Source organism: Sorex fumeus, unplaced genomic scaffold, assembly GCF_029834395.1.
Source record: "Sorex fumeus unplaced genomic scaffold, SorFum_2.1 ptg000072l, whole genome shotgun sequence".
NCBI classification, from domain to species: domain Eukaryota; kingdom Metazoa; phylum Chordata; class Mammalia; order Eulipotyphla; family Soricidae; genus Sorex; species Sorex fumeus.
In genome coordinates this window covers 50,021,031-50,048,182 of record NW_026606129.1, presented here as the reverse complement: position 1 = coordinate 50,048,182, position 27,152 = coordinate 50,021,031, and the positions used below count along the sequence as shown (strand labels likewise).

The window sequence follows — 27,152 nt, the reverse complement described above, 5'->3', positions numbered from 1 at the left end:
GGCGGGCAGCGGGGCGGGGTGACACACTCCTGTCCATAATCCGCCCCAGGCTTTCCTTGCTGCCGTGCTTCCAACTTTGCTCAAAGTCGCTGGACTCCAAGCTAGTGGGGGACATCGGACAGGCGAGAGAGGGCTGGGTGGGGGATCCTCCAAGGACCCACAAAGGGGAAGGGTCAGCACTGGGGCCTGAGGGAGGTGACAGGTCCAAGTCGGCACCAGCCCTCAGCTTCCCATCCCCTCTTTATCCCTTCTCCGCCAGATTCCCCCCTCAGGATGGAGCGGGCCTCAGGGGAGAGAGGGAGGGAGCGGCAGGCACTGGCTGCACCCTGGGAACTTCGACTGGGCCTGCTGCTGAGTGGTGAGGGGGGCTGGGAATGCCTGGGGATCGCGGGGTGGAATGGTGGGTCTTGGGGAGCTGCTCCTGGGGTTCCTGGGTGGGAGCAGAACAGAACCAGCTGACCCACTGTTCTCAGTGTTGGCCACCGCCCTGGCTGAGTCCCTGAGCCCGGATATGCCAGGCTGTTTGAGGGGAAGCTGCTACCCAGCCACTGGGGACCTGCTAGTGGGCCGAGCTGACAGACTGACCGCCTCGTCCACCTGTGGCTTGCAGGGCCCTGAGCCCTACTGCATCGTCAGCCACCTGCAGGTGCATTTGTGTGTGTGTGTGTGTGTGTGTGTGTGTGTGTGTGTGTGTGTGTAGAGGGGAGGCTGGGGTCAGCAGGGGAGGGGAGCTGCCAGAAGCACTGATCTTGCCTTAATCCAGGATGAGAAGAAATGTTTCCTGTGTGACTCCCGGCGCCCCTTCTCTGCATCAGACAACCCAGACAGCCATCGCATCCAAAATGTCATCACCAGCTTTGCCCCACAGCGGCGGACAGCTTGGTGGCAGTCAGAAAATGGTGAGGCCGCGGGGTGCTTGGGATGAACAGGCCTGGCCAAAGTAGCCTTGAGTCCCTTACCTCTGACTCCTGCCCCAGGTGTCCCTGCGGTCACCATCCAGCTGGACTTGGAGGCCGAGTTCCATTTCACGCACCTCATTATGACCTTCAAGGTGCCTGCATGTCTGGGGGCTTGCTGGACTCATCTGCCTGGCTCCCCGTTGTCCCTGAATGAGCCCCAACTCCTTCGCCCACCTCCCCAAGCTCACATACTAGCAGCGTGGAAGGCCCCTTCATGGTCCCCGCCGCATGAGGTCTCCCTCCATGCCTTTGGAGGTGCTGCCCACTCCTGGGCTGAGTCAGGAGTTGGTGGCCCAGAGCCCCAGGTTCCCTGCCTGAGGTGGCTGCCTTCCCTGATCTTGGCTTGGCAACCCTGGTCACTCCCACCTGTCTGTGAACTGCTTGACGGTGTGCCTAGCTGGGCAGGGTATCTGGTGGGCCTTGGGCTAGACTTGGGTTCTGGGGCCTACTAATGAGTTCCACCCCCACTCAGACCTTTCGCCCTGCTGCCTTGCTGGTGGAGCGCTCAGCCGACTTTGGCCGCACTTGGCATGTCTACCGATATTTCTCCTATGACTGCGGGGCTGACTTCCCGGGAGTGCCACTGGCCCCCCCACGGCACTGGGATGACATAGTCTGTGAGTCTCGCTACTCAGAGATTGAACCATCCACTGAAGGCGAGGTGAGAACTGGCACTGGGGCTGGGGGTTGGAGTAGAGAGCTGTGTGTGTGTGTGTGTCTGTGTATCTGTGCCTGTGTGTGTCTATGTCTGTGTGTCTGTGTATGTTGGGGGAGATAAGTCTGAGAGTCTAAGACAGTCTCTAGTGTCTCATTGGGCTGCAATCCCTCCAGGTCATCTACCGGGTGCTGGACCCTGCCATCCCTATCTCAGACCCCTACAGTCCACGGATCCAAAGTGAGTTCACACTGAGACTGCCTGGCGCAGTCTCAGCATCCGGCTGATGACTATTTGGGGCCTCTGTACTATTTTTGGGTGCTTCCTAGGGCAGGTGCCAAGTCCATTTTAGCTCAGAAAGCAACAGGCAGGAGGTCTCCCAAGGTGACCTTAGCAGCTGGACCCCCTGGGTGCATAGGGGACAGCAAAGGCCTGCCTGGGTGGGCTGACCCCCAACCCTGCCCTCCACCCCCTCAGACCTGCTGAAGATCACCAACCTACGGGTGAACCTGACACGGCTGCACACGCTGGGGGACAACCTGCTTGACCCTCGGAGGGAGATCCGAGAGAAGTACTACTACGCCCTCTACGAGCTGGTAGTTCGAGGCAACTGCTTCTGCTACGGACATGCCTCCCAGTGTGCACCCGCCCCCGGGGCACCATCTCATACTGAGGGCATGGTGAGGGGCTTCATCAGACTGGAGACAGGCAGGGGGCAGGGGCAGATACTGTTCGATGGCCCTGAGCACAGTTCTGCTCACCCCTCTAGGTTCATGGGGCCTGTGTCTGCAAACACAACACTGAGGGCCTTAACTGCGAGCAGTGTCAGGATTTCTATCACGACCTGCCCTGGCGTCCAGCCGAGGATGGCAACAGTCATGCCTGCAAGAGTGAGTGAAACCGGGGCTGGACCGATAGTACAGCGGGTAGGGCGTTTGCCTTGCACGACCCGGCTTCAATCCCCGGCATCCCATATGGTCCCCCAAGCACCGCCAGGAGTAATTCCTAAGCAAAGAGCCAGGAGTAACCCCTGAGCATCGCTGGGTGTGACCCCCCCCAAAAAAGGAAAAAAAAGTGAATGAAACCCTGGACCTCAGAGCCCCAGGGCTTCTGGATAGAACTTCCAGGTGCCTGGGCAGGCCCCTAACAGCCCAACTATGTCCAGAGGGTGTCCAGGCCTAAATGCCCTCAGCCCTCCTCTACAATCTCTTCTGGGGAGGAACCCTGTAAGAAGCCAAAGCCCCACCCACAATTGCAGGCCGATGTCAGGGGCCTGAGGTGGCAGTGGGGGATTCCTTTGCTCCTTACCTTAGGATGTGGTACCTCGAATGACTTGTATCCGCCCTTCTCTCTTGTCCCCCAAGAGTGTGAGTGCCATGGTCACGCTGACAGCTGCCATTTTGACATGGCCATGTACCTGGCATCTGGCAACGTGAGTGGAGGCGTGTGTGATGCGTGTCAGCACAACACAGCAGGGCCCCACTGTGAGATCTGCCGGCCCTTCTTCTACCGAGACCCAGCCAAGGACCTGCGTGACCCTACTGTTTGCCGCTGTGAGGCTGGGACTGGGCATGGGGGAGAGTAGGAGCTGGGGGTCTCACTGCTGTCGATGTTCTGGGAATTTGGGGTGGAATATGGGGTGGAGATCTGGGAGATGCTGGTGCTGGGCTTGCTGGGATAAGGTGACCCTGGCCCTCTTTCTGCCCTCAGCCTGTGATTGTGACCCTGTGGGCTCCCAAGACGGTGGCCGCTGTGATCCCCATGATGATCCTACCCTGGGATTGGTCTCAGGCCAGTGTCGCTGCAAGGAGCATGTGGTGGGCTCTCGCTGTCAGCAATGTCGTGATGGCTTCTTTGGGCTCAGTGCCAGTGACCCAAGGGGTTGCCAGCGTAAGTGCCTCCCACTCTAATTCATGTGCTGACCTTTCACTCTTGATCCAGCTGAAACATGAGCCTTGGCACAGCCCCCCAAGTGCTGATGGGTCTCCTTATCTGCAGAGTGCCAATGTGATGCAAGGGGCACAGTGCCTGGGCGTACCCCTTGTGACCCCAACAGTGGAACCTGTTTCTGCAAACGTCTAGTGACCGGACGTGGCTGTAATCGCTGCCTGGTGCGACGGGGGGCATCAGGGTTGTGGAGTCTGGCACTTCTCAGAGCACAGTCGTGGTGGGAAATTGAGGGGGATCCTAAGAAGCCATGGGTTTGGCAGGGTTGAGGGTGGGAGCCAGTGCCTGGGGGTAGGAGGGCTGTTTGCACCATGTGGAGAGGCTAAGAACACCCTTAGAGTCCCTGCTGGGGGGCAAAATGAGGTTATTTCTTGCCCCTCTGCAACTTCCTTTCCCCCAGCCCGGCCACTGGGGCCTGAGCCACGACATGCTGGGCTGTCGTCCATGTGACTGTGATGTAGGTGGCGCCTTGGATCCCCAGTGAGTGCTGTCCAGGGGAGCCTGGGAGGGGTGGGGGAAGATGCTGGGCAGAAGAGGGGGTGTTTGGTGAGTCACCATGTGTTACCCAGGTGCAACGAGGCCACGGGTCAGTGTCGCTGCCGCCCACATATGGTGGGGCGACGCTGTGAGCAGGTGCAGCCAGGCTACTTCAGACCCTTCCTAGACCACCTGACTTTGGAGGCTGAAGACACCCGAGGGCAGGTAGGGGAACGGTGTTGGAGGCAGATGGCTGGAGGGGCAGGGCTGTAGACAATGTGCTGAACAAGGAGGTGGGGTCCAGGCTGGAGCAAAAGCACAGCAGGTAGGACATTTGCCTTGCACGCGGCCAACCAGGGTTCAATTCCCAGCATCCCATATGATGCCCTGAGCACTGCCAGGAGTGATTCCTGAGTGCAAAACCAGGAGTAACCCCTGAGCATCGCCCCAGGTGTGACCCAAAAAGAAAAAAAAGGAGGGGGGTCCTATTTGGCCAGGCCTTCTGGAGAGCTGGGGTTTGGGGTAGGCTGTGGATTTGCCCAAGCGTCCACCTGCAGCCTCATCCTGTTCCAGGTGGTTGACGTGGTGGAACGCCTGGTGACGCCTGGAGTGACTCCATCCTGGACTGGCCGGGGGTTGGTAAGGCTGCGAGAGGGGCAAGTACTGGAGTTCCAGGTGACATCAGTGCCAAAAGCCATGGACTATGATCTGCTGCTGCGCTTGGAGCCCCAGGTCAGCATGACACCTAACCCAGAACTGAACCCTAGGGTGTGGGATCCTTCCTTCCATTAACCCATTCTTTCAGGTTCCTGAGCAGTGGGCAGAGATAGAAGTGACAGTGCAGCGCCCAGGTCCGGTGTCTGCCCACAGCCCCTGTGGGCATGTGCTCCCCAAGGACGACCACATTTCAGGGACTCTGCAACCAGATGCCAGGTGAGGGCACTAATTACACCACACTGAGGCAGGCGTTGTCCTTGGCCAGCCTGAGCTCCCTGAAGGCACCTGGGAGACTGCATTGCAAACTTTTCCTTCCTTTAGTGCCTTCTGAGTGCTGTTTGCGATTGAGCCTGGCACTGGAGGAAGGAAGTAGGGAGAACAAAGCTTGCTCTCTCAGGGGTCTAAATTCCAGGGGCACTGAAAGGAATTGTTTCAGAATTCCAAGACAGGAAACCATCTTTCATCACTAGGAAATGCCCACAGGGGACATCAGAGCACTCTGAGAAGGGATGTGGTCAGTCTTGTAAATGTTTAATTGCATTTGGGGGAGGGTTTGCTTCATGTACCTTTTTTCACATCACTTATATTTTAAACATTTTTTTTTTATCCTATAACTATTCAAATGTACACTGAAGCAGAGGGAATGACACCACTAACCTGACTATGCCCATTACAGACATTTTGCGAGCTTTGAAGTGTACTTTACAAAGATTTCTCTAGTTGCTGAGTGCAGATTTAAAAGGCCAGGTGGAAACTGGAAAATCTTCTAGAGGCTACTGAGTTAGCTGAATGACATTAGATTGGACAAAGTTGTAGCACTAAGGTACAGAATAGGGTGGAATAGGGTAGAAGTTTCCAGAGGGATCTAATGGCAGGGTTGGTGACTTAGACATGTAGGAAAGGGAGAGAAAGTGGAAAGTGACTCAAAGGTTATGGCTTGAGCATTTGGATCAGTATAGGGCTCTCTTTTTTGTTTTTGGTTGTGTCAGAAATTTGGTTTTTCTCAAATTTTTTGTTTTTTTTTTTCAAATTTGGTTCAAATTTGGTTGTGTCACAAATTCAGAGCATCACATATGCAAGGCAAAGTGCCCAACTGCTGAGCCAGATCCCTGGTCCTTAGTGGAAGGCTCTTTACTGAGATGAAAATGTAGCAAGGACAGTTATGGGATGTTTAAATGTGGGGAAAAATTGGGGGCCGGAGAGATAGTATAGTGCATAGGCCTTGCACAGGCCAACCCGGGTTCTGTACCCTATATGGTCCCTTGAGCTCCACTAGGGCTGATTGTGAGCACATAGCCATGAGTAATCCCTGTGGGGTGTGGCTCCTCCAAAAATATGGGGGAGAATATTAGTGGGTAGTTTGATTTTTGGGTCTGGAATGAATGGAGTGCTGAAGTTTGAGACATGAATTATAGTTTGTCATTAAAAAAGGTGGATGGGGGCTGGAGTGATAGCACAGCGGGTGGGGTGTTTGCCTTGCACACGGCTGACCCAGGTTCGATTCCCAGCATCCCATATGGTCCCCCGAGCACCGCCAGGAGTAATTCCTGAGTACATGAGCCAGGAGTAACCCCTGTGCATCGTCGGGTGTGACCTGAAAAGCAAAAAAAAAAAAAAGGTGGATGGCAAAGACTGGGATAGGGGGCATGCCTTACCTGTGTGAGGTTCTGGGTTTGATTCCTGACACTGGGGTTAAAAAAAGGAAAAAGAAAAGTAGGTCTGGATGAAATGACCAGAGAAAAAACTGGACCAGAAACAAGTTTTCGAAATACTCTAGTGTTAGAGACCAGTAGGAAGGAGGAGCTAGGAAGTGGAGAAAATCTGGAGGTGGGGGGTTGGATTCCAGAAGAGGAGAGTGACTCAAGAAGGAAGGCACACCTATCTCTTCAGAGGCAGCTAAATGCTGGGCAGATAAGAATAGAGAATTAGCCACTGGGCGTGACTCCACAAAGGTCATTGGTGACCTTGGCCAGGCTGTCCCCATGGCATGCTGAGGCAGAAGCTCCACTGGACTGGGAGGCAAGGGAGTCAAATTTTAGCAATCTGTTGGGCAGGCCAGCAAAGATAAGGGTGTGGGAGACTCAAGGGATAGAGAGGAGCTTTTGTCAGCATGATAAAGGAGCTCTAGTATGAGCTTGTAGGCTGGTGTGAATGATCCAAGAGAAAGCCAGAGAGGAGGAGGTGATGCAGTCTTGAAGAGGAGCAGAGATTGGAGGTTGGAAGAAGTGTGAAGAGATCATTGAGGAAATTGGTGAGGATTTGAATTAGGGAAATGTTGTGGGATCACCAGGTTGTATGGAGTATTTTCATTAGGGAGGCTGATCTGCACAGTGGTGTGTCTGCAGTGTGATACAGATACTTCAGCAAGGGTCTCTGCAGGTTGTTCAGCTGTCTTTGGTCCAGCCCAGCCTTGTCTTTTTTTTTTTTTTAATTGTTGTTGTTGTTTGTTTTGGGGCCACATCCTTTGGTGCTCAGGGTTTACTCCTAGCTCTGTGCTTATAACTCACTCCTGGCAGGGCTTAGGGGACTGTTTTTGATTCCAGGGAGCAAATCTGGGTTTTTTGTATGCAAGACCCACTGTACTGTCACTCCAACCTTCTTCATCTCTCTCTCTCGCTCTTTTTTTTTGGGGGGGGTCACACCCAGCGATGTACAGGGGTTACTCCTGGCTCTGCACTCAGGAATTACTCCTGGCAGTGCTCGGGGGACCATATGGGATGCTCGGAATCGAACCTGGGTTGGCCATGTGCAAGGCAAATAAATGCCCTACCTGCTGTGCTATTGCTCCAGCCCCTTCTTCATCTCTTAACTGATGGTTTGATTGCTGTTTGGTGAGAGAAGCCTAGGATAATAGGTATAGAGATCCCTGGTAACCCACTGTCCCTGCCCTTCCCTCCCTCAGGTACTCAGTACTTCCCAGACCTGTTTGCCTTGAACCCGGCATCTCCTACAAAGTACATCTGAAGCTGGCACGGACAGGAGGAAGTGCCCAGCCTCAGGGCCCCTACTCTGGACCCAGCCTGCTCATAGACTCGGTGAATAGTGCTCTAAAATGGCAGGGCCTGTGGGATGGGACTTATAGTAGGGTATGGATAGGTCTGTGACAAGAAGGTCCATGATGGTATCAAGCTAAGTGCTCTATTTGCTTGGTTTTAGGGCCACACATGGCAGTGTTTAGGGTTTATTCCTGTCTCTGCACTCAGGGACCATTCCTGGTGGGTTTTGGGGGAACATGGGGTACTGGGTATTAAACATATACAAGATAAGCACCCTATTCACTGTGCTATCACTCTAACCCCCAAGCTAAGTGTTGGGCAATGCCAATGTGATCCTGGATCTGAACCTCATTTATTTCTCTCTGTATATACATATATACAATATATACATATATATTACATACACATAATATGTATATATTATTTATGGGCTGGAGCGATAGCACAGCGGTAGGGTGTTTGCCTTGCACGCAACCGGTCTGGCTGAGCCGGGTTCGATTCCTCCGCCCCTCTCGGAGAGCCCAGCAAGCTACCGAGAGTATCTCGCCCGCACGGCAAAGCCTGGCAAGCTCCCCGTGACGTATTCGATATGCCAAACACAGTAACAAGTCACACAATGGAGACGTTACTGGGCCCACTCGAGCAAATCGATGAACAACAGGAGGACTGTGTGACAGTGATATTATTTATACCTATATATACACGTTCTGTTTTGGGGGCCTCACCGGGCTAATCTCAGAGCTCACTCCTGGCTGTAGCTCTAAGGGGGGGGGGACCATGTGGCATGCTGGGGAATCAATCCCTGTGGGCTGTAGGCAAGGAAAGCATCCCACCTGCTATACTATTCTATTTGGGATGGGTCCACACCTGACAGTGCTCAGGAGCTACTGCAAGCACACTTCTGGGAGGACCTGAGCAAGTGTTGCTCAGGATTGAGTCGGACTCTCAGCACACAAAGCCTGTGCCCAGTCTTTGTCAACCTTCTTGGCCCCCTTGCTCATTTCTTTAGCTGGTGCTGCTGCCCCGGGTCCTGGTGCTGGAGATGTTCAGTGCAGGTGATGCTACTGCGCTGGAACGCCGCACTACGTTTGAACGCTACCGCTGCCACGAGGAGGGTCTGACGCTCAGCAAGACCCCTCCCTCTGAGGCCTGCGCCCCGCTCCTCATCAGCCTTTCTGCCCTGCTCTACAATGGTGCCCTGCGTAAGTGTGTTGGTGATGTCATGTGATGGGGCGGAGGTGTGGGGGACCGTTCTGACCTTCTCCTTCTCCCCCCACAGCCTGTCAGTGTGACCCCCAGGGCTCACTGAGCTCCGAGTGCAATCCCCATGGTGGTCAGTGCCTGTGCAAACCTGCAGTGGTCGGGCGTCGCTGTGACCTCTGTGCCCCTGGCTACTACGGTTTTGGCCCTGCAGGCTGTCAAGGTACTGGCTTCCTCCTCTCCCCTCTGATTCATTCCCTTCCCCTCCCCTGCTGGTGTCCCTCCTTGCTCTGCTTCTCCTTTCCTCAAACTCTGCATTGGACCTCAAACTCTCAGCCTGAGCTCACCTGAGGTTCTCTTCCATTCCCTAGTGCTCCCATGCTGTCCCCGCTCAGGGTTCCTTTAGCCTTGCTGTCCCCTTGTATCTCAGTCCCCCTTTGCCTTGTCTCCAGCCTGCCAGTGCAGCCCTGAGGGGGCGCTCAGCGGCCTATGTGAAGGGACCAGCGGGCAGTGTCCCTGCCGAACCGGTGCCTTTGGGCTTCGCTGTGACCGCTGCCAGCGTGGTCAGTGGGGCTTCCCCAACTGCCGGCCCTGTGTCTGCAATGGGCACGCGGACGAGTGTGACCCCCACACGGGTGCCTGCCTGGGCTGTCGGGATCACACAGGGGGTGAGCGCTGTGAAAGGTGAGCTGGGGAGCCTGGGATGTCCATGAGCAGGTAACTGGGGACAAGGAGCCTGGGATGGCCGTGAGTGGGCTGGTAGGGGTCAGGCTACTTGAGAGGACACATCTCCTCTTGCCCTTCTCTGCAGGTGCATCGCTGGTTTCCATGGGGACCCAAGGCTGCCATACGGAGGCCAGTGCCGGCCTTGTCCTTGTCCTGAAGGCCCTGGGAGCCAGCGACACTTTGCCACTTCGTGTCACCGTGATGGGTATTCCCAGCAAATGGTGTGCCACTGCAAGGCAGGCTACACAGGTGAGTGGGTGGGTGCAGATGTGGGGTGAGGGCAGGATGGCTGGGCTGAGCCACTCATGCGTTCCCCAACTGTGAACAGGACTACGGTGCGAGTCCTGCGCCCCTGGTTACTTTGGGGATCCATCAAGGCCAGGTGGCCAGTGCCAACCTTGTGAATGCAGTGGGAACATTGACCCCACGGACCCTGGTGCCTGTGACTCTCACACGGGACAGTGCCTGCGCTGCTTACATAATACAGAGGGGCCACACTGTGCCCACTGCAAACCTGGCTTCCACGGGCAGGCGGCCCGAAAGAGTTGTCACCGTGAGTGTGGATAGAGGAGGGGCTGGCTGGGTGGAGTTCTCTGATTCTGGCTCCCCTTGATTACTGTCTTTGTCTTGCCTGGCACAGGATGTACCTGCAACCAGCTTGGCACAGATCCTCAGCATTGTCCATCTGCTGACCGATGCTACTGTCACCCAAGCACAGGGCAGTGCCCATGCCTTCCTAATGTCCAGGGCCTTAGCTGTGACCGTTGTGCACCCGACTTCTGGAACCTTACCAGTGGCCATGGCTGCCAGCCCTGTGCCTGCCACCCAAGCCGATCCAGAGGCCCCACCTGCAATGAGGTAGGAGACCCTTCCTGGGATCCTCTGTCTGGCTGTCTGCCTCTGGCTTGAGGCCTCAGCCTCTGATGGGCCTCTGCCCTCGGCCCTGTTCCCACTGTAGTTCACCGGGCAGTGCCACTGCCATGATGGATTTGGTGGACGAACCTGTTCTGAGTGCCAGGAGCTCCACTGGGGGGACCCTGGACTGCAGTGCCGTGGTAAGGAAGCTGGCAGGACTGGGGGCCTGGGGGACTCCCCAGGATACCCCCTGAATGCCCTAACTCTGTGGTCTGCCCTTTCCCACAGCCTGTGATTGTGACCACCGTGGAATAGACACACCTCAGTGTCACCGTGTCACAGGCCACTGCAGCTGCCGCCCAGGCGTGTCTGGTGTGCGCTGTGACCAGTGTGCTCGTGGCTTCTCAGGAGTCTTTCCTGCCTGCTACCCCTGCCATGCATGCTTTGGGGACTGGGACCGTGTGGTACAGGACTTAGCTGCCCGGACACGGCGCCTGGAGCAACAGGCAAAGGAGCTACAGCAGACGGGTGTGCTGGGGGCTTTTGAGAGTCGCTTCTGGAAACTGAAGGAGAAGCTGGGCATTGTGCAGGGGATTGTGAGTGCTCGTAACACCTCAACGGCCTCCACTGCACTGCTGGTGAAGGCAACGGAGGACCTGCGGTGCGAATGGGCCTGGGGCTCCAAGGTGGGCTGGGATAGAGACCCCAGGGACCAAGGGTGAAGCCAAACATCCATCTTACCCCCACTGCACAGGCGTGAAATTGGTGAGGCCACTGAACAGCTGACCCAGCTAGAGGCAGCACTGACAGATGTGCAGGACCAGAACTTCAATGCCAACCATGCACTCAGCAGCCTGGAACGAGATGGGCTCGCACTTAATCTCACACTGCGCCAGCTTGACCAGCACCTGGACCTGCTCAAGCATTCGAACTTCCTGGGTGTGTTGCTGTCTAGCCTAGGCAGGTGGATCAGGCTTGGTTGATCTTCCGCTGACCGTCTGTCTGCCTCTGTCCAACTAGGTGCCTTTGACAGCATCCGCCAGGCCCACAGCCTGTCTGCCGAAGCTGAACGTCGTGCCAATATGTCAGCCCTCACTGTGCCCAGCCCTGTAAGCATCTCGGCAGGCACCCGGCGCCAGACAGAGGCGTTGATGAGTGCCCAGAGGGAGGCCTTCAATCGTAAGCACCTGGCCAATCAGCGAGCACTGGAGGACCTCTCTGCCCGTACCCATACCCTGAGCCTGACGGGCATAAATGAACTGGTGAGGCACAAGCTGCTCTCATTGGTGGGATGGGACACCTGGTCACAGCTGCTTCCTCCACAGGATCCTAATCTGTTTTCTGCCTGACAGGTTTGTGGGTCCCCTGGAGATGCTCCCTGTGCAACCAGCCCTTGCGGGGGTGCTGGCTGTCGTGATGAGGATGGACAGCCCCGCTGTGGGGGCCTTGGCTGCAGCGGGGCAGCGGCCATGGCAGACCTAGCACTGGGTCGAGCCCGGCACACACAGGCAGAGCTGGAGCGGGCACTGGCAGGAGGTGGTACCATCCTCAGTCAGGTGGCTGAGACCCGTCGGCTGGCAGGCGAGGCACAGCAGCGGGCCCAGGCGGCTTTGGACAAGGCTAATGCTTCCAAGGGACAGGTGGAGCAGGCCAACCAGGAATTGCGAGAACTTATCCAGAGTGTGAAGGACTTCCTTAGCCGTGAGCCTCCTGTGGGACCCAGGCTATGTGGTGGTTTTCCCTGTGTCTGTGTCTTTCTCCTTGGGATAATACTTGGACCAACACCCGCACTTCCCTATGTTATCACCTGATGTCTGGCTCCTAAGTCCTTGCCATATGTCATTGCCTCAAGTCCAAGATCCTGTGTCTGTGACCCATGTAGCATTCTTGTTCTAGTGGTTGCATCCTTTGTCTACTAGCAAACCCATGTGTGGTCCCTTTGTCTATAACCTAACATTGTGTTTCCTCTGCCTACGTTGGAGAATCCGTGTCCCTAAGCTCTTGCCTGTGTCCCCATAGAGGAGGGGGCTGATCCTGATAGCATTGAGATGGTAGCCACCCGGGTGCTAGAGCTCTCCATCCCAGCATCACCTGAGCAGATCCAGCACCTGGCAGGCGAGATTGCAGAGCGGGTCCGGAGCTTGGCAGATGTGGACGCAATCCTGGCGCGTACTATGGGAGACGTGCGTCAAGCTGAGAAGTTACTGCAGGATGCACAGCGGGCACGGTCTGACCCCTAGCCCTGGCCCTCATCCTTGATCCCTACTCCTGATATTTGCAGGTCCTGAGTCCCTTTCTTCCCCAGGAGCCGGGCTGAAGGTGAGAAACAGAAGGCAGAGACAGTACAAGCATCACTGGAGGAGGCCCAGAGGGCTCAGGACATTGCTCAGGGAGCCATCCGAGGGGCAATGGTTGACACACAAGATACAGAGCAGACTCTGCGGCAGGTGTGGTCTCTTTGGGATGCCAGTGGGGCAAGGTTAGGGGCATGCCTCAGAGACCTGTTTAACTATGGGCCCATCCATGGCAGGTAGAGCAGAGGATGGCGGGAGCTGAGCAGGCGCTGAGCTCTGCAGGTGAGCGAGCACAGCAATTGGACAGTCTCCTGGAGGCTCTGAAATTGAAACGTGCAGAGAATAGCCTGGCAGCCTCCAGTGCTGAAGAAACAGCACACAATGCCCAGGGTCGTGCACGAGAGGCTGAGCAGGTAGGTTGAGGCAGAGCCAGCAAAAGAGGGTGGAGGTGGAGGCTAGGACTCCGCACTGACTGTGCCCTCTATTTCTACAGCTGCTGCAGGGCCAACTTACTGACCAGTACCAGACAGTGAAGGCACTGGCTGAGCGCAAAGCCCAGGGTGTGCTCTCTGCCCAAGAGCGGGCAGAGCAATTGCGGAATGAGGCTCGGAGCCTGTTGCAAGCTGCCCAGGACAAGCTGCAGCGGCTGCAAGGTGAGGAACGGGATGGATGGGCACGAGAGTGATGGGGCTGTGGGAATGGGATCTTTCATCTGAGACTTTACCCCTCTCAGAGCTGGAAGGTACCTATGAGGAGAATGAGCGGGCCCTGGAGGGTAAAGCTGCCCAGCTGGATGGGCTGGAGGCCAGGATGCGCAGCGTGCTTCAAGACATCAATTTGCAGGTTCAGATCTACAACACCTGCCAGTGACCCCTTCCTGAGGCCTTCCCCTCTCCCCAGGGCCCAGCCCAGCCTGCATACATTACTGTTTATGCGTGGAACTGTTCTCCCGGCCAGGGCCGCAATAAAGCCGCGTGAATCCCTATTGTGTGGTCTGGATTATCATTTGGGGAGGGCTAGGCCTCTGGGCAGCACCTGGACGCGGTCCCAGCTGGGGCCCGCACGCCCCCCCCCCCCCCACTCCCGGCCTGGCCCAGGCCCCAGAACCCCGCCCCCTCCTCCTGCCCCGCCCCGGAGCTGCCGGGGGCCGCGCGGGCGCTCCCGCCGGAAGTGCGTCAGCAGCTGGGCGCTCAGTCCCCCGCGGCCAGCCCCAACTCGGAGCCGAAACAAAACAAGCGGCGGAGGCGCCGGTCGCGCCGGGACGGGGGAGGGGCGCACCGGAACCGGAACCGACTTGACGCCGGAACCGGAACCGAGAGCGGGTTGCCAGGGCCCGAAGAGGGCTGGCTGCGGCGGCCTCGCTCGGTGAGTGGGACGGGCCGCTACTCGCCCGCCGGGCCAGGCGGGGAGGCCGCGCTGCGGGCCCGGGGTGGTCTGTTCAAGGTCACGGGCCCCGCCGCCCTCGAGCCCTCGAGCCCAGCGTCGTGTCTGGGCCCATCGATGCCGGCCGGGCCCTTAACGCTACGTCCGTCCCCGGCCTCCTGCCTCCGAGAGGGCGAGCAGCGAGCGAGGGCGACTTCCTGGAGGCGGTGGCGGCAGACCCCTAGCATTCGGAGCCTGGAGCTGGTCTCCGCCTTGCAGGGGCGCGGGTCTGTGGTCTGTAACCTCGCGCGGCCCCGTCAGGCTCGCCGGGCTGGAGAAGGGGAGAGACACGGCTCTGGGCAGGGACCTTGCGGCCTGGGACCTAGGAGATGGCGAGGGGGTCTGCTATTCCGCTCCGGACCACTTACCATTATAGATCCACCCACCCGTGTTCCCCCCCGCCCCCGTCTGACCCACAGAAGGATATTTGTACTCCCTTTCCCCTCCCGCAACCACCCCTCTCCCTTGCCCCCCAACTTGGGGCGCAGACTGGCCTCCTGCAAGCGAGAGGATCCTTGGTTCATCCCTACCCTTATGTCGGTCTCGAGCACATTTTTGGAAAGAGGAACAGCCCACTCGCCGGAGGGACTGTGGGAAACTGGGGAACAGGTCTCCGCTTGGGCGGAATGGTGACAGTCTCAAGCTGGATGCTGCGGGGCCACTGCCTGGGCTGGGTGTGGGGGGGCGCGGTGGGCAGGGTTGCTGCTGATGGGTCATGTGACTTCTGGAGACTGTTTTCACTGAGCTCTAGCAGGCTGCTCCCGGGCTTAGGAGCTGTGCAGGAGAGAGCAGTCTCTTTTAGGAGTGGGGAAGGAAAACCACACTGCACAGGGGCAGGGCAGAGGAGGGCGGGAGCTGGCCGGGCAGGTGGAGTGCCTTTACCTTGGCCAGGCACCTGGGCTGGGCATGTTTTCAGCCTCATCTCAACTGCCTTCTCTCCTGCCTGCCTTCTCCACCTCCTCTTTGGGTGGTGACTAAGCAGCCAGTGAGAGTGAAGGAAAAGTGAGCACCCTGCTCAGAGTGCCAGCCCTGTGGGCCGGATCTGTGACTCCTCCCCAGATTGGCGGAGCCTGGTCCCAGGCTGTGGCTGCGGTGACCGGGGGTGCCTTCTCAGCAAGGCTTCTGTCTCTGTATGACAGTGAGGACTCTCAGCCAGCAGTGGTTACTGCGATTTGCATTATTTATTCCCCCTTCAGAATGGGCAGGGTTCCATCAGGGGGTGGGGAGAGATTGCTTGGCTAGGGTTAGTGTTCTGGGTTGCTGAGGCCTGGCTGTAATCAAGGAGCAAATTGTTGGGCCTTGGTTGTGATCACTCACTGGCCCTCTCTTGTTAGGCTGTCAGTTCCTTGCTGGAGAATTTGGCCTCAAAGAGTTGCCAAGATAGCTGGACCAGGAAGAAAGCGCCGTAGCCCTGACCCAGACGCCGTTGCCGACCCTGGGGCGCTCTGGCTGTCGACCAAGCGGCTCAAGATGTCTGGTGGGGCAAGTGCCACAGGCCCAAGGAGAGGAGCCCCAGGACTCGAGGAGGCCACCAGTAAGAAGAAACAGAAGGATCGTGCTAACCAGGAGAGCAAGGATGGAGACCCCAGGAGAGGTGGCAATGGCATGTCCAGAATGTTTGTGGCCTTTTTCCCTTTCCTTCTTGTTGAGCCTAAAAACGGGGTTAAGGATGGGCTTTTGGTTTTTGTCTCTGTTCCTGTGACACTGAGCAAAGAACCATGGAGGGCTGGGCAGAGCTGTGGGTCTCAGTGCTGAGTACCTGGCTAAACTCCTGGAGTCGGGGGTGTGGGCTTGGGGGTTATATCCCCATTATCATATCCGCGTTCTTTCCCCTTTGTTGTTCAGGGTCAGCATCTGTTCTCCGGGAGGAACAAACCAAAGAGGGTAAGGAATAGAGTGCTGGGGCCGAGGGGGTGGCTTGGAGGGTGGGTGGCTCTATTCCCCTAATGAGCAGTTCCGTTGGGGCTCACACCCTGTCACCCGCTCATCCCCATCTATCAGTGGCGACGCGAGTCATCTCTTTGACACTTCCCCTGCAGAGTTGTTGCTCGATTGGCGGCAGAGTGCGGATGAGGTGATTGTTAAGCTGCGTGTGGGAGTGGTGCCCCTGCGTCTGGAGGAGGTGGATGCTGCTTTCACGGACACAGACTGTGTGGTGCGGTTCCCAGGTATATCCCATTGGCTTGAGCTTAGTGGGGTATACTTGAAGCCTCTAACAGCACCTCTCTGGCTCACTGATCCCACTCTGTCTCCAGGGGGTCGGCAGTGGGGTGGTGTTTTCTACGCCGAGATAGAGAGTTCTTGCGCAAAAGTACAGGCCCGCAAGGGGGGCCTTCTGCAGCTGGCACTGCCCAAGAAAGTACCTCTGCTCACATGGCCCTCTCTCCTGGTAAGTTCCAGAGCAGGGAAAGGGATTGTCAATGTAGTTGACCATGTCTAACTGCTGTTTCTTTGGCAGAAGAAACCTCTAGGGACCCAGGAATTGGTGCCACGGCTGCCATGCCAGGAGAATGGGCAGGAACTGTCTCCTATTACCTTGGAGTCAGGCCCTGAACCCCGCCGGGCTAAGCAGGAGGCCCGTAACCAGAAGCGGGCCCAGGGCCGTGGTGAGGTAGGCGCGGGGGCTGGCCCTGGGGCCCAGGCAGGGCCCAGCGCCAAGAGGGCTGTGCATCTCCGCAGAGGGCCAGAGGGGGATGGGCCCCGAGATGGCCCTGGACCCCGGGGTGATGCCCCTCCCTTCTTGGCTGAGCCGGCCACTCAGGTGAGAGTGGGGTGCCTGTTTTGTGGATTGGGGGGGGTGGCAGGGGATGTGTGGACTACCAGTGGGCTGGCCACCTGCCAGACCAAGACTGATTCTGCTCACAATCTTGCCTTGAATAGGCGGAGCCTGAGGAACAGCTTCGGGTACCACCACTGAACCCCCAGACCTGCCTGCTGGGTTCAGAGGAGAATCTAGCACTTTTGACAGAAAAGACAGTATCCCCTAGGAATGACCCAGTCTCCCCAGCCATTACCCACAGCAGAGACACTGAGAAAGGTGACCGGTCCAAAGAGGAGATGGCAGTGACCGCAGATGCTACAGCCTTGGTGGATGGTAAAGATGGGTCTGGTGGGAAGTTGGCAGGCGGGAATGGCGAGACCGATTCCAGGTGACTCTGAGCCTTGTTTCAACTCAGAGCCCGAGTCCATGGTGAACCTACCGTTCGTCAAGAATGACTCCTATGAGAAGGGACCAGACTCGGTGGTGGTGCACGTGTATGTGAAAGAGATCTGCAGGGACGCCTCTCGGGTGCTATTCCGGGAGCAGGACTTCACGCTTATCTTCCAGACCAGGTGGGTGGGCAGGAGATGGGGCAGACTGCCTGCTTGGGGCCAGGCAGTGTGTCTCATGTTCTTCCTCCTGCCTTCCTCTTGCTGGCCTTCTGCAGGGATGGAAACTTCCTGAGACTGCACCCGGGCTGCGGTCCCCACACCATCTTCCGTTGGCAGGTGAAGCTCAGGTGGGTGGTGCCCGGCCCCTCTGTTGTTTCCGTCCCACTCTGGGCTCCTTTATCCTGGCCCTCCAAGCCTAACACCTGGTCCACCTGAGTCCTGAGTGCCACCTTTCCCCCACAGGAACCTGATTGAGCCCGAACTGTGCACTTTCTGCTTCACTGCCTCTCGCATCGACATCTGCCTCCGCAAGCGGCAGAGTCAGCGCTGGGGGGGCCTGGAGGCCCCGGCTGCACGAGGTCTGCACACGAGCTCCCTTCATTGCCCAGCCTGCAGACCAGGACCCCGCCTCTGCCACATGCAGCTAACCACCAGCCCTCTCATTCCCCCTTTTTAAGGTGCAGTGGGTGGTGCAAAGGTGGCCGTGCCGACAGGTCCAACCCCCTTGGATTCAACCCCACCAGGAGGTGCTCCCCATCCCCTGACAGGCCAGGAAGAAGCCCGGGCTGTGGAGAAGGAGAAACCCAAGACTAGGTCTGAGGACACGGGGCTGGATGGTGTGGCTGCCCGCACTCCCATGGAGCATGTAGCTCCAAAGCCAGAGCCACATCTGGCCTCGGTGAGAACCCTGGGTAGGGAGGGCTCAGGGTGGGGCGCAGAGCCTCAGGCGACTCACTCATGCCCTCCTTGCTCCCACAGCCCAAGCCCACATGTATGGTACCTCCAATGCCCCACAGCCCCGTGAGTGGAGACAGCGTAGAGGAAGAGGAAGAAGAGGAGAAGAAGGTGTGTCTGCCTGGCTTCACTGGCCTCGTCAATCTTGGCAACACCTGCTTCATGAACAGCGTCATTCAGTCTCTGTCCAATACTCGGGAGCTCCGGGACTTTTTCCATGGTGAGAGTGGGCTTGGAGTGTGGGACTGTGGGCAGAGGGGATCCCTTTCCCTGCTGACCCTTCTAGTGTCTGCTGTCTCTAGACCGCTCCTTTGAGGCTGAGATCAACTACAACAACCCACTGGGAACTGGTGGGCGTCTGGCCATTGGCTTTGCTGTGCTGCTCCGGGCCTTGTGGAAGGGTACCCACCATGCCTTCCAACCTTCCAAGTTGAAGGTGATTTGGGGCTGCCATGCTCACCCTTGAGTGGCAAGGGTGGGCTGCCCGAACCAGCTGGGTACCCGGTGGGGGCTGGGGCTGTGTTCTTACATCTTGGGTCTTGCATCCAGGCTATTGTGGCGAGCAAGGCCAGCCAGTTCACAGGCTATGCACAGCACGATGCCCAGGAGTTCATGGCTTTCCTGCTGGATGGGCTGCACGAGGACCTGAACCGTATCCAGAACAAGCCCTACACGGAGACCGTGGATTCAGATGGGCGGCCTGATGAGGTTGGGGATGATAGAGGTGGGCACGTGCTGAGCATGGGTCCCATTCCCAGGTCTTCACCTCTGACCTCACTCATCTGTCCCCAGGTGGTAGCTGAGGAAGCGTGGCAGCGGCACAAGATGAGGAATGACTCCTTCATTGTGGACCTCTTTCAGGGCCAGTACAAGTCAAAATTGGTGTGCCCTGTGTGTGCCAAGGTGTGTGCCCCTCTGGTCAGCTTAGGGTCAGAGGAAGGGGCACCCTTAGGTCAGCTGGGCAAGGGAAGGAAGGGTCAGGAGTCTGGAAGGGAAGTTTTAAGCTCCTTCGTGATCTGTGGTCAGACTTCCTGGCCAAGTAAACGTGAAGTGTGGATTCAGAGGCTGTTGGAAGGTGGGTAAGATTGAAAGTCACGTTAGGTGAAGGTGACGTGGTGCAGGTGGAGTGGCTAGGCTGAGTGGAGCCACAAGTGCTAGAAAGAGTGTTTGCTATTTTGCGGGGGGTACTCCTGACCCATCCAGTGTTCTCAAGCTGGAGAGCTGTCTGAAGACTTGGATAGGGGTCTTGGGGCCTGGATATCCTGTTGCGCCCAGCCGCCCCCCCATCCCCCCCCACAAAGCCACTTAGTGCCACCTCTTCAACTCCAGGTCTCCATCACTTTTGATCCATTTCTCTACCTGCCGGTGCCCTTGCCACAGAAGCAAAAGGTCCTCCCCGTCTTCTATTTTGCCCGGGAGCCACACAGCAAGCCGGTTAAGGTGAGGATTGAGGGGCTGGAGCGATAGCACAGCAAGTAGGGCGTTTGCCTTGCACGCCGCTGACCCGGATTCGATTCCCAGCATCCCATATGGTCCCCAAAGCACCGCCAGGAGTAATTTCTGAGTGCAGACCCAGAAGTAACCCCTGAGCATCTCCGGGTGTGATTCAAAAAGAAAAAAATAAAAGTGAGGATTGAGCCCTGACTTCTGGGCTGTCACCGAGGCCCTGGGCCACCTTCCCCAAGGACTCTACCCTTGTCACCACAGTTCCTGGTGAGCATCAGCAAGGAGAACTCAAGCGCGAGTGAAGTGTTGGACTCCCTCTCGCAGAGTGTTCGAGTGAAACCCGAGAACCTGCGTCTAGCAGAGGTGCGTCTGTCCTGCACATGCTTTCAGACACCTGTGTGGATGTGTGTGCACTCACTGACCTCTGTACGTGTATGTGGCAATGTGTGTGACTGCATCAGAACGGGTCATGTGCCGTTGGTTGAGGCATAGATAAAATCCAGCCTTTGGGCAGTGCAGCAGAGGTGCCTCAGGTCCAGGCATTGCCAGGGTTTATGCTCCCCCTCATGGTGCGTGCACCCAACTGCTTTCCCCTCTCCCAGCAAGGTGCTTGAACAGCAGGAACATCCTCCCGCCAGGTATGCTTGGTTCTCCTTCCTTCCTGCCGCTCCCTCAGCTTATACCAGGTGTGTGTGCTGGTCTTGTCCGGAGGTTCCTGACCTCCGGCCTGGGGGTGCCCTTTTCCTCAGGGGGTGCAAATAAAGGAGGTGCTGCCTAGATGTGGCCCCTCTTGTCCAGGTTGCCTCTGGGCAGCTGTACAGTAAATGACTGCTCCTATCTTGGTCTCTCAGCCTCTGATGTATCAGGGCTTTGCCCCCCCCTCCCCCCCTCACACACACACACTCACACCCTTTTGTTTGGGTGGACATTGGGTACTACTGCTGGCTTGGTGCTCAGCATGCTATGTGATGCTGGGGCTTGAACCCAGGGCTCTGACAGGTAAACACTATTTCAGTCCTTTGAACCCTCTCCCCACCCCCTGCACTAGCCTGCCTTCTCCACTGGACACTGAGACGGGTGCCAAGAGGGGCACCTGCTTTTCTTGTACCGAGGTCTCTCCTTTTCCCTTACAGATCCAAGATTAGGACAAGGTATTCCCCTGGGGCTTGTCCTCAGATGGGATCTTTGTGTTCTGTCCTCAGGTGGTTAAGAATCGTTTCCATCGTGTTTTCCTGCCCTCTCACTCACTGGACACTGTGTCCCCATCTGACATGCTCCTCTGCTTTGAGCTGCTGTCCTCAGAGTTGGCTAAGGAGCGAGTAGTAGTGCTGGAGGTACAACAGGTGCGTGGGGGCCATTCTGGTGCCTCAGGCCCTAGTTGGCAGGGGACAGGGGTGCCAGTCTCAGCCTTGCTGAGCCGAGTGATCTCCCCCCAGCGCCCCCAGGTGCCCAGCATCCCCATCTCCAAGTGTGCGGCCTGCCAGCGGAAGCAGCAGTCAGAGGATGAGAAGCTGAAGCGCTGTACCCGGTGTTACCGCGTGGGCTATTGCAACCAGTGAGGACCCCCAGCCTCCCCACACCGCTCCCCTCCACTTTCCACCTGCCCCCATAAAGGCACAGAAACTTGAAGTCTATCACCTGGCTCCCAGCCCCTGGGGCTGGCAGGGATACTGTACTGGTTTTTAGGGCCTGAGGCTAGCCCCCAGAGTAGACTCACAGGAGGTGGTGTTTAGGCCCTGTTCTTTCCTTTTTCTCCCCTCCAGGCTCTGCCAGAAAACTCATTGGCCTGACCACAAGGGCCTCTGTCGGCCTGAGAACATTGGCTACCCGTTCCTGGTCAGTGTACCTGCCTCACGCCTCACTTACGCCCGTCTTGCTCAGCTATTAGAAGGCTATGCCCGGTAGGCACCCAGCGGTTGGAATAGGGCGAGCGAGGGAGGCGAGAGACATCGGTGCCAGACAGGCTAGTCAGGATTCTCAGTTGCTTTGCTGACTGTTGCCAGGTACTCTGTGAGCGTTTTCCAGCCACCTTTCCAGCCGGGCCGCATGGCACTGGAGTCCCAGGGCCCTGGTTGTACTACGCTGCTCTCCACTGGTTCCCTGGAGGCTGGGGATTGTGAGAGGGACTCCATGCAGCCGCCTGAGCTCCAGTTGGTAACTCCTGTGGCTGATGGGGATGCAGGGATTCTGCGGGCATGGGCTGCTCCGGACCGAGGCCTTGTGCCCAGCACCAATGGAGTTTCTTCTGAGATGCTGGCCAGTGGGGCCACTGAAGTTGGCTCCTTGCCTGCTGTTGAGAGGATGTCCCGGCCAGAAGGTAAGAGTCTGCTGAATGGCATTTGGAGTAGGTTCGGGGAGCCTGGGGGAGCTTGTGTGGTGCCTGTTAGGCAGGGAAACTCTGATAATCATGTTCTCTCACAGCTGCGGTGCCTGGGTACCAACATCCAAGTGAAGCCGTGAATGCCCACACCCCCCAATTCTACATCTATAAAATTGATGCATCCGGCCGAGAGCAGCGGCTAGAGGACAGAGGTGCCTGGAGCCTTGGGTCGGAGCCGTGGGATGGCCTGGCTGCTCATCACAGTTGCATGACTCCTTCCTGCCCATTTCCAGGAGAGACTCCACTGGAGCTGGGTGACGACTGCAGCCTGGCACTGGTCTGGCGGAACAATGAGCGCCTGCAGGAGTTTGTGCTGGTAGCCTCCAAGGAGCTCGAATGTGCAGAAGATCCGGGCTCTGCTGGTGAGGCTGCCCGTGCTGGCCACTTCACCCTGGACCAGTGCCTGAACCTATTCACGCGGCCGGAGGTGCTGGCACCCGAGGAGGCCTGGTGAGAACAGGGCAACAGGCAGACCGTGGGTTGAAGGGTAGAGAGGGAGGCCTGCTGGCCTGACCCTCCCTTACCCCACAGGTACTGCCCACAGTGCAAACAGCACCGAGAGGCCTCCAAACAGCTGTTGCTGTGGCGTCTACCAAATGTGCTCATCGTGCAGCTCAAGCGCTTTTCCTTCCGTAGTTTCATCTGGCGTGACAAGATCAATGACTTGGTGGAGTTCCCTGTGCGGTGAGCGTTGTGGCCTGATTAGGCAGGACCTGGGGGGTCAGGATAGTCATCTGGGCATCTGCTAATGATCTCACCTCACTCTCGGTCCCAGGAACCTGGACCTGAGCAAGTTCTGCATTGGTCAGAAGGAGGAGCAGCTGCCCAGCTATGACCTGTACGCTGTCATTAACCACTACGGAGGCATGATCGGTGGCCACTACACGGCCTGCGCACGCCTTCCCAGTGACCGCAGCAGCCAGCGCAGCGACGTGGGTGAGGGCGCACACCGCCCACAGGACCGGTGGCGGGGTGCTGGTGCCGGCTGTGCTCACACTCTCCCCACCTTGCTGTAGGCTGGCGCTTGTTTGACGACAGCACGGTGACAACGGTAGACGAGAGCCAGGTCGTGACGCGCTATGCTTATGTGCTCTTCTACCGCCGGCGGAACTCTCCTGTGGAGAGGCCCCCCCGAGCAGGTCACTCTGAGCACCACCCAGACCTAGGCCCTGCAGCTGAGGCTGCGGCCAGCCAGGTGAGGCATCGGGGAGGCTTTGTAGGCCAGTGGGAGCAGGCACACTGGGGTGAGGAGGCCGGGCCTGGCTCCGTCTCCTCCAGCCACAGATCCTGCGGGAGCCTCGGGATTCCTGGGTCACACATCAGTTCCTTAACATCTGATCCTGGCTGTGGGTACACTTAGGAAGTTGTTCATCCATCCACCAATATGCTCATGCACATAGGCACCAACTTTGGAGAGGCCAAGCAATTGATAGAGTGCCCTGAGCAGATTTACTTTGATACTCCAGCTTTCCTCTGCTTGTGCCCCATAGACCAGGGTGTGAACTAGGAGAGCTATCACCCTCTCCAAAGTGAGCATCTGTTTCTTCTGTCTTTCATTGACGTGGAATACTAGAGGACTTGTTGTGGGGGGTATGGCCACCCTTTTTTTTTTTTTTAACTGATTTCCTTTTCTGTCCTCTCCTGAGCCTGTATGAGTCAGAACACCGTATAGAAAAGTGGTTTTCAACTGCTAGTTTGTAGGTATAGAAAGGTTGAGGGTCAGGGAGAATGCTCAAAGGTGCACAAAGGTCCCAAGTCAGTCCCTGGCACTGCATGTTCCCTTTCATACAGCCAGGAGCAACTTTCTGAGCATTGCTAGGTGTGGCCCCAAAACAATACGAAAGGTTGAAAATCACTGCTGTAGAAGACAGAAGTTAGGATCCAACTTGCGAGGGACCTTGGCGATTACTTTGGGGTTGGTTGGCATGAGCCACTTCTGTGAAAGGTCTGGCTTAGAAAAAATAACTGTCTAACCCACCTACCTGCGCCCCCCCCCCCCCCCCCCCCCCCATTTTTCCTCCCTGCCTTAGGAAGGTAAGCTACATGGCAGTAGGGAAGTTTCTTGAGGACTTGATGATCAAGACTTGCCTGCCCCTGTTGTTGTTAGTCTAGACAACCCTGTAATTGCTCACTTGGCTCCCAGTTGCTTTTCCTCTGCTGCCTGACCTGGACCTGAGCTGTAGGGAGTTAGTACCAGTAACCCTGGGGTGGGGGGAAATGTCATGGCCAGGGGTCTTGGGGATACTGGTTGCCTCTCCCTCCCCCTTGGGTGCTGATGGCCGTTTCCACACACCATAGGCTTCCCGGATTTGGCAGGAGCTGGAGGCCGAGGAGGAGCCGGTACCCGAGGGGCCTGGGCCCTTGGGTCCCTGGGGGCCCCAAGACTGGGTGGGCCCCCCGCCACGTGGCTCTACCACACCAGACGAGGGCTGCCTTCGGTACTTTGTTCTGGGCACCGTGGCAGCTTTGGTGGCCCTCGTGCTCAACGTGTTCTATCCTCTGGTAACCCAGAGTCGCTGGAGATGAGCTCGCCTGCAGCAGCTGCTGTGAGCTGTCCAGACCTGCTGCCCACCAGGCTGTGCCTGCCTCTGGTGGGGACCAACTCTGGCTTTGGGCCTCAGTGTGTGCATCTTGGGGGCGAGGGTGAGGACCGTGACCCTGCAGGGGCAGCATATCCTCACATTCTCAGGTGGTCATCCATTCAGCTGTCTGTCCGTTTGTTTTGCTGCTCTGACCCTTGGCCTAGGGCTTAGCCCTGCCCAAGCAGCTTCTTGTATTTAAAGTGTTAATAAAGCGAGACTGTTCAGGCCCGATCTCGTCTCTCTGTCTCAACGCCGCTGCTTTCTGCACCTGCCTTGGGGCCCTCCCTTGGGTGCCGGGGCTCTGAGCCAGCACCCCCGGGATGCCAGGCAGCAAACTGGGCAGCCCCCAACCCCTGTCCTCATATTCTGTTGCAGGGACTAGGCCCTGGCCAGGCCCCCGAGGTGGCCCCCACGCGGACAGCCCCTGAACGCTTCGCCCCCCCTGTGGACCGCCCAGCCCCCACCTACAGCAACATGGAGGAGGTCGATTAGCAGGTCCCTGGCTGGTGGGGGGAATGGGTTTGGGGGATTCCCACAGAGGGCCAGCTCTTTGTCGCTTCTCCTTCTTTAACCCAAAGGACATTGGCTTCATCAATGGGGAGTGGGAGGTATGATACGGGGTGGGAACGTCACAGGTTGTAACCTCTTGTCAGCTTGACCCCTAGCCCCCACCCTCCACCACTGAGCCTTGGTGACTCCAGCCACTCCCAGTGCTGCGTGATTTGATTCTCAGTTGTATTCTTCAATTCTTTCTGACTCGCATTATAAACGTTATAATTTTATTCTAAAAATTGTAATTTTTTTTTTTTTTGCATTTTGGAAGTGATTGCTGCTGTTTAAATATATTTTAAAAATAAATGATAAATAAGCAGATTTAGTGACTGGTGCACCAGGTACTATGGCCACCTCCTCTCCCCATCATCTTGGGGTGAGTGTGTATGTGTATGCATGTATGTGTGTGTGTGAGTGTGTGAAAAACACTGAAAGTGTTCACGTGAGTCTTGCTCCATGGCCACTAGCTTTGTAGGGTCAGCCTACTGCTGTGTGGATCCCACTGGTTCTGGGTCCCACATGGAGGTGACTGTTGGCATCATTGTCAATAGTTCCACTGAAGGAATGGAAGTGAATCCATGAGCCCCTGGAGCTGACTGTTCATGGTAAAAGGTGTAGTCAGTGGAGTATCCTGAGTATGTTAACAGCTAACAGAGAGCAGGTCACGGAGGCTCTGTTGGGGGTGAGGAAGCACGGAGATGAGGATCATTTTCTTTCCTGTTCAGGTTTGTCTTTACTGTAGTTTGAGCACCATTTTGATCCTCTTGGGAAAAAATTAAAATGTCTTTTTTTTGGGGTGGGGGGAGCACACCAGATTGTTCATGGCTTACTCCTGATGTGCTCAGGGAATCATTACTGGTAGGGCTCAGGAGACCATATGAGGCACCAGGGATCTAATCTGGGTTGGTTGCTTGCAAGGCAAGCACCCTACCCATTATACTCTCTCTGGCTCCAGATTCTATCCTAAAGAGAGAACAAAGAAACTAGCTAATTCATTTTGACTGATTTCCCTGTGAAAGGGCCTGCTAGGCTCCTTATGAGTTTCCCACTGTGAATTCCTGAGACGTTGACCTCTGTCATCTGCTTCAGACTCCCACAGTGGGTTTGCAGGCTGGCCCAGCAATAGAGCCTCTTGAGAGGTGTTTTTTCCCTTTTTCTGAATAATGCTACCTTCCCCTTCTCTCCCATTTTCTTGAGAGTTGATATAGGCATCTTTAGTTGGAGATGGGGAGCAAGAGAATCCTTTAGGCAGATGTTTAAGCCAGAAAGTGTCAGGTCAACAGATGTGTGTCAGGGTCCTGGCATCTGGTAGTTCCTGCCCCCTCCCCAAGCCTGTGGGGCCAGTCACACAAGATGCTCAGCATGAAAACCCTGGTAGTACTCCACAGTTTTGATGGGGGATAGGGGTGGCAGTGAACAGAGGGAGTTCGTAGAAAATGTTAGCCCTGTGACTAGTGTTTATTTTTCTATGAGAATACCCAACAATAGGACCATGTGGGGTTGCTAGTTGTGACCCCGGAACTGGAGAGATCCTGCAGCGGTGGTGGAATTCCCAAGCTCAGTGCTGCTGTTGCTGCTGCTGCTGCTATGATACTGTTGGGAGGCCTGTTAACTTGTGGGCTGTAACCCGATTCTGCAGGGCCTTGACTAGGAGCTCCAACTGTGTGGAAAGCTGGCCACTAGCAGTCTGCATGTGCTGAATGCACTGATCAGGGGCTCATCCCCTGAAAACAGCCCTGTTACTACTCACTTCTCAGGCTGCAGAGTTGCCCCTCCATGGCATCAGCATTGTGGCCTCTTGCTTCCATGCTGTCAGGCTTTTAATTTTTAATCCCTA

The 27,152-nt window shown here is 56.8% G+C and overlaps 2 protein-coding genes across 10 annotated transcripts; both read left to right on the top strand.

Moving 5' to 3' along the window:
• The first annotated feature begins 154 nt into the window (after positions 1-154).
• LAMB2 (laminin subunit beta 2) lies at positions 155-13,805 on the top strand. The gene is made up of 32 exons (XM_056129476.1): positions 155-358; positions 474-646; positions 764-899; positions 978-1,051; positions 1,432-1,620; positions 1,791-1,854; positions 2,092-2,294; positions 2,384-2,504; positions 2,979-3,167; positions 3,325-3,504; positions 3,613-3,725; positions 3,962-4,041; positions 4,131-4,263; positions 4,612-4,770; positions 4,844-4,971; positions 7,658-7,790; positions 8,761-8,953; positions 9,031-9,174; positions 9,404-9,635; positions 9,763-9,926; positions 10,006-10,230; positions 10,318-10,535; positions 10,636-10,732; positions 10,821-11,193; positions 11,287-11,471; positions 11,553-11,794; positions 11,885-12,233; positions 12,552-12,759; positions 12,838-12,979; positions 13,063-13,239; positions 13,320-13,479; positions 13,560-13,805. The coding sequence occupies exons 1-32, from the start codon at positions 274-276 to the stop codon at positions 13,694-13,696; spliced, it is 5,406 nt and encodes a 1,801-aa protein (XP_055985451.1). The 5' UTR covers positions 155-273; the 3' UTR covers positions 13,697-13,805.
• A 212-nt stretch (positions 13,806-14,017) lies between these two features.
• On the top strand, positions 14,018-25,636 carry USP19 (ubiquitin specific peptidase 19). 9 transcript variants are annotated; one of them, XM_056128984.1, is made up of 27 exons: positions 14,018-14,191; positions 15,583-15,845; positions 16,094-16,132; positions 16,288-16,416; positions 16,504-16,637; positions 16,707-17,009; positions 17,129-17,342; positions 17,425-17,581; positions 17,677-17,748; positions 17,864-17,979; positions 18,079-18,299; positions 18,380-18,575; positions 18,658-18,791; positions 18,905-19,063; positions 19,148-19,258; positions 19,685-19,795; positions 20,063-20,164; positions 21,004-21,144; positions 21,238-21,356; positions 21,565-21,702; positions 21,805-22,118; positions 22,223-22,333; positions 22,415-22,631; positions 22,713-22,865; positions 22,957-23,117; positions 23,198-23,376; positions 24,480-24,994. In XM_056128984.1, the coding sequence occupies exons 2-27, from the start codon at positions 15,719-15,721 to the stop codon at positions 24,705-24,707; spliced, it is 4,086 nt and encodes a 1,361-aa protein (XP_055984959.1). In that variant the 5' UTR covers positions 14,018-14,191; positions 15,583-15,718; the 3' UTR covers positions 24,708-24,994. The 9 variants fall into 9 exon arrangements, with proteins under 9 accessions (XP_055984959.1, XP_055984960.1, XP_055984958.1 ...); XM_056128985.1 differs by lacking the exon at positions 24,480-24,994 and adding an exon at positions 25,139-25,636 and having other exon boundaries at positions 14,019-14,191; XM_056128983.1 differs by lacking the exons at positions 14,018-14,191; positions 24,480-24,994 and adding an exon at positions 25,139-25,636 and having other exon boundaries at positions 15,584-15,845; positions 16,710-17,009; positions 18,085-18,299.
• Positions 25,637-27,152: the final 1,516 nt, after the last annotated feature.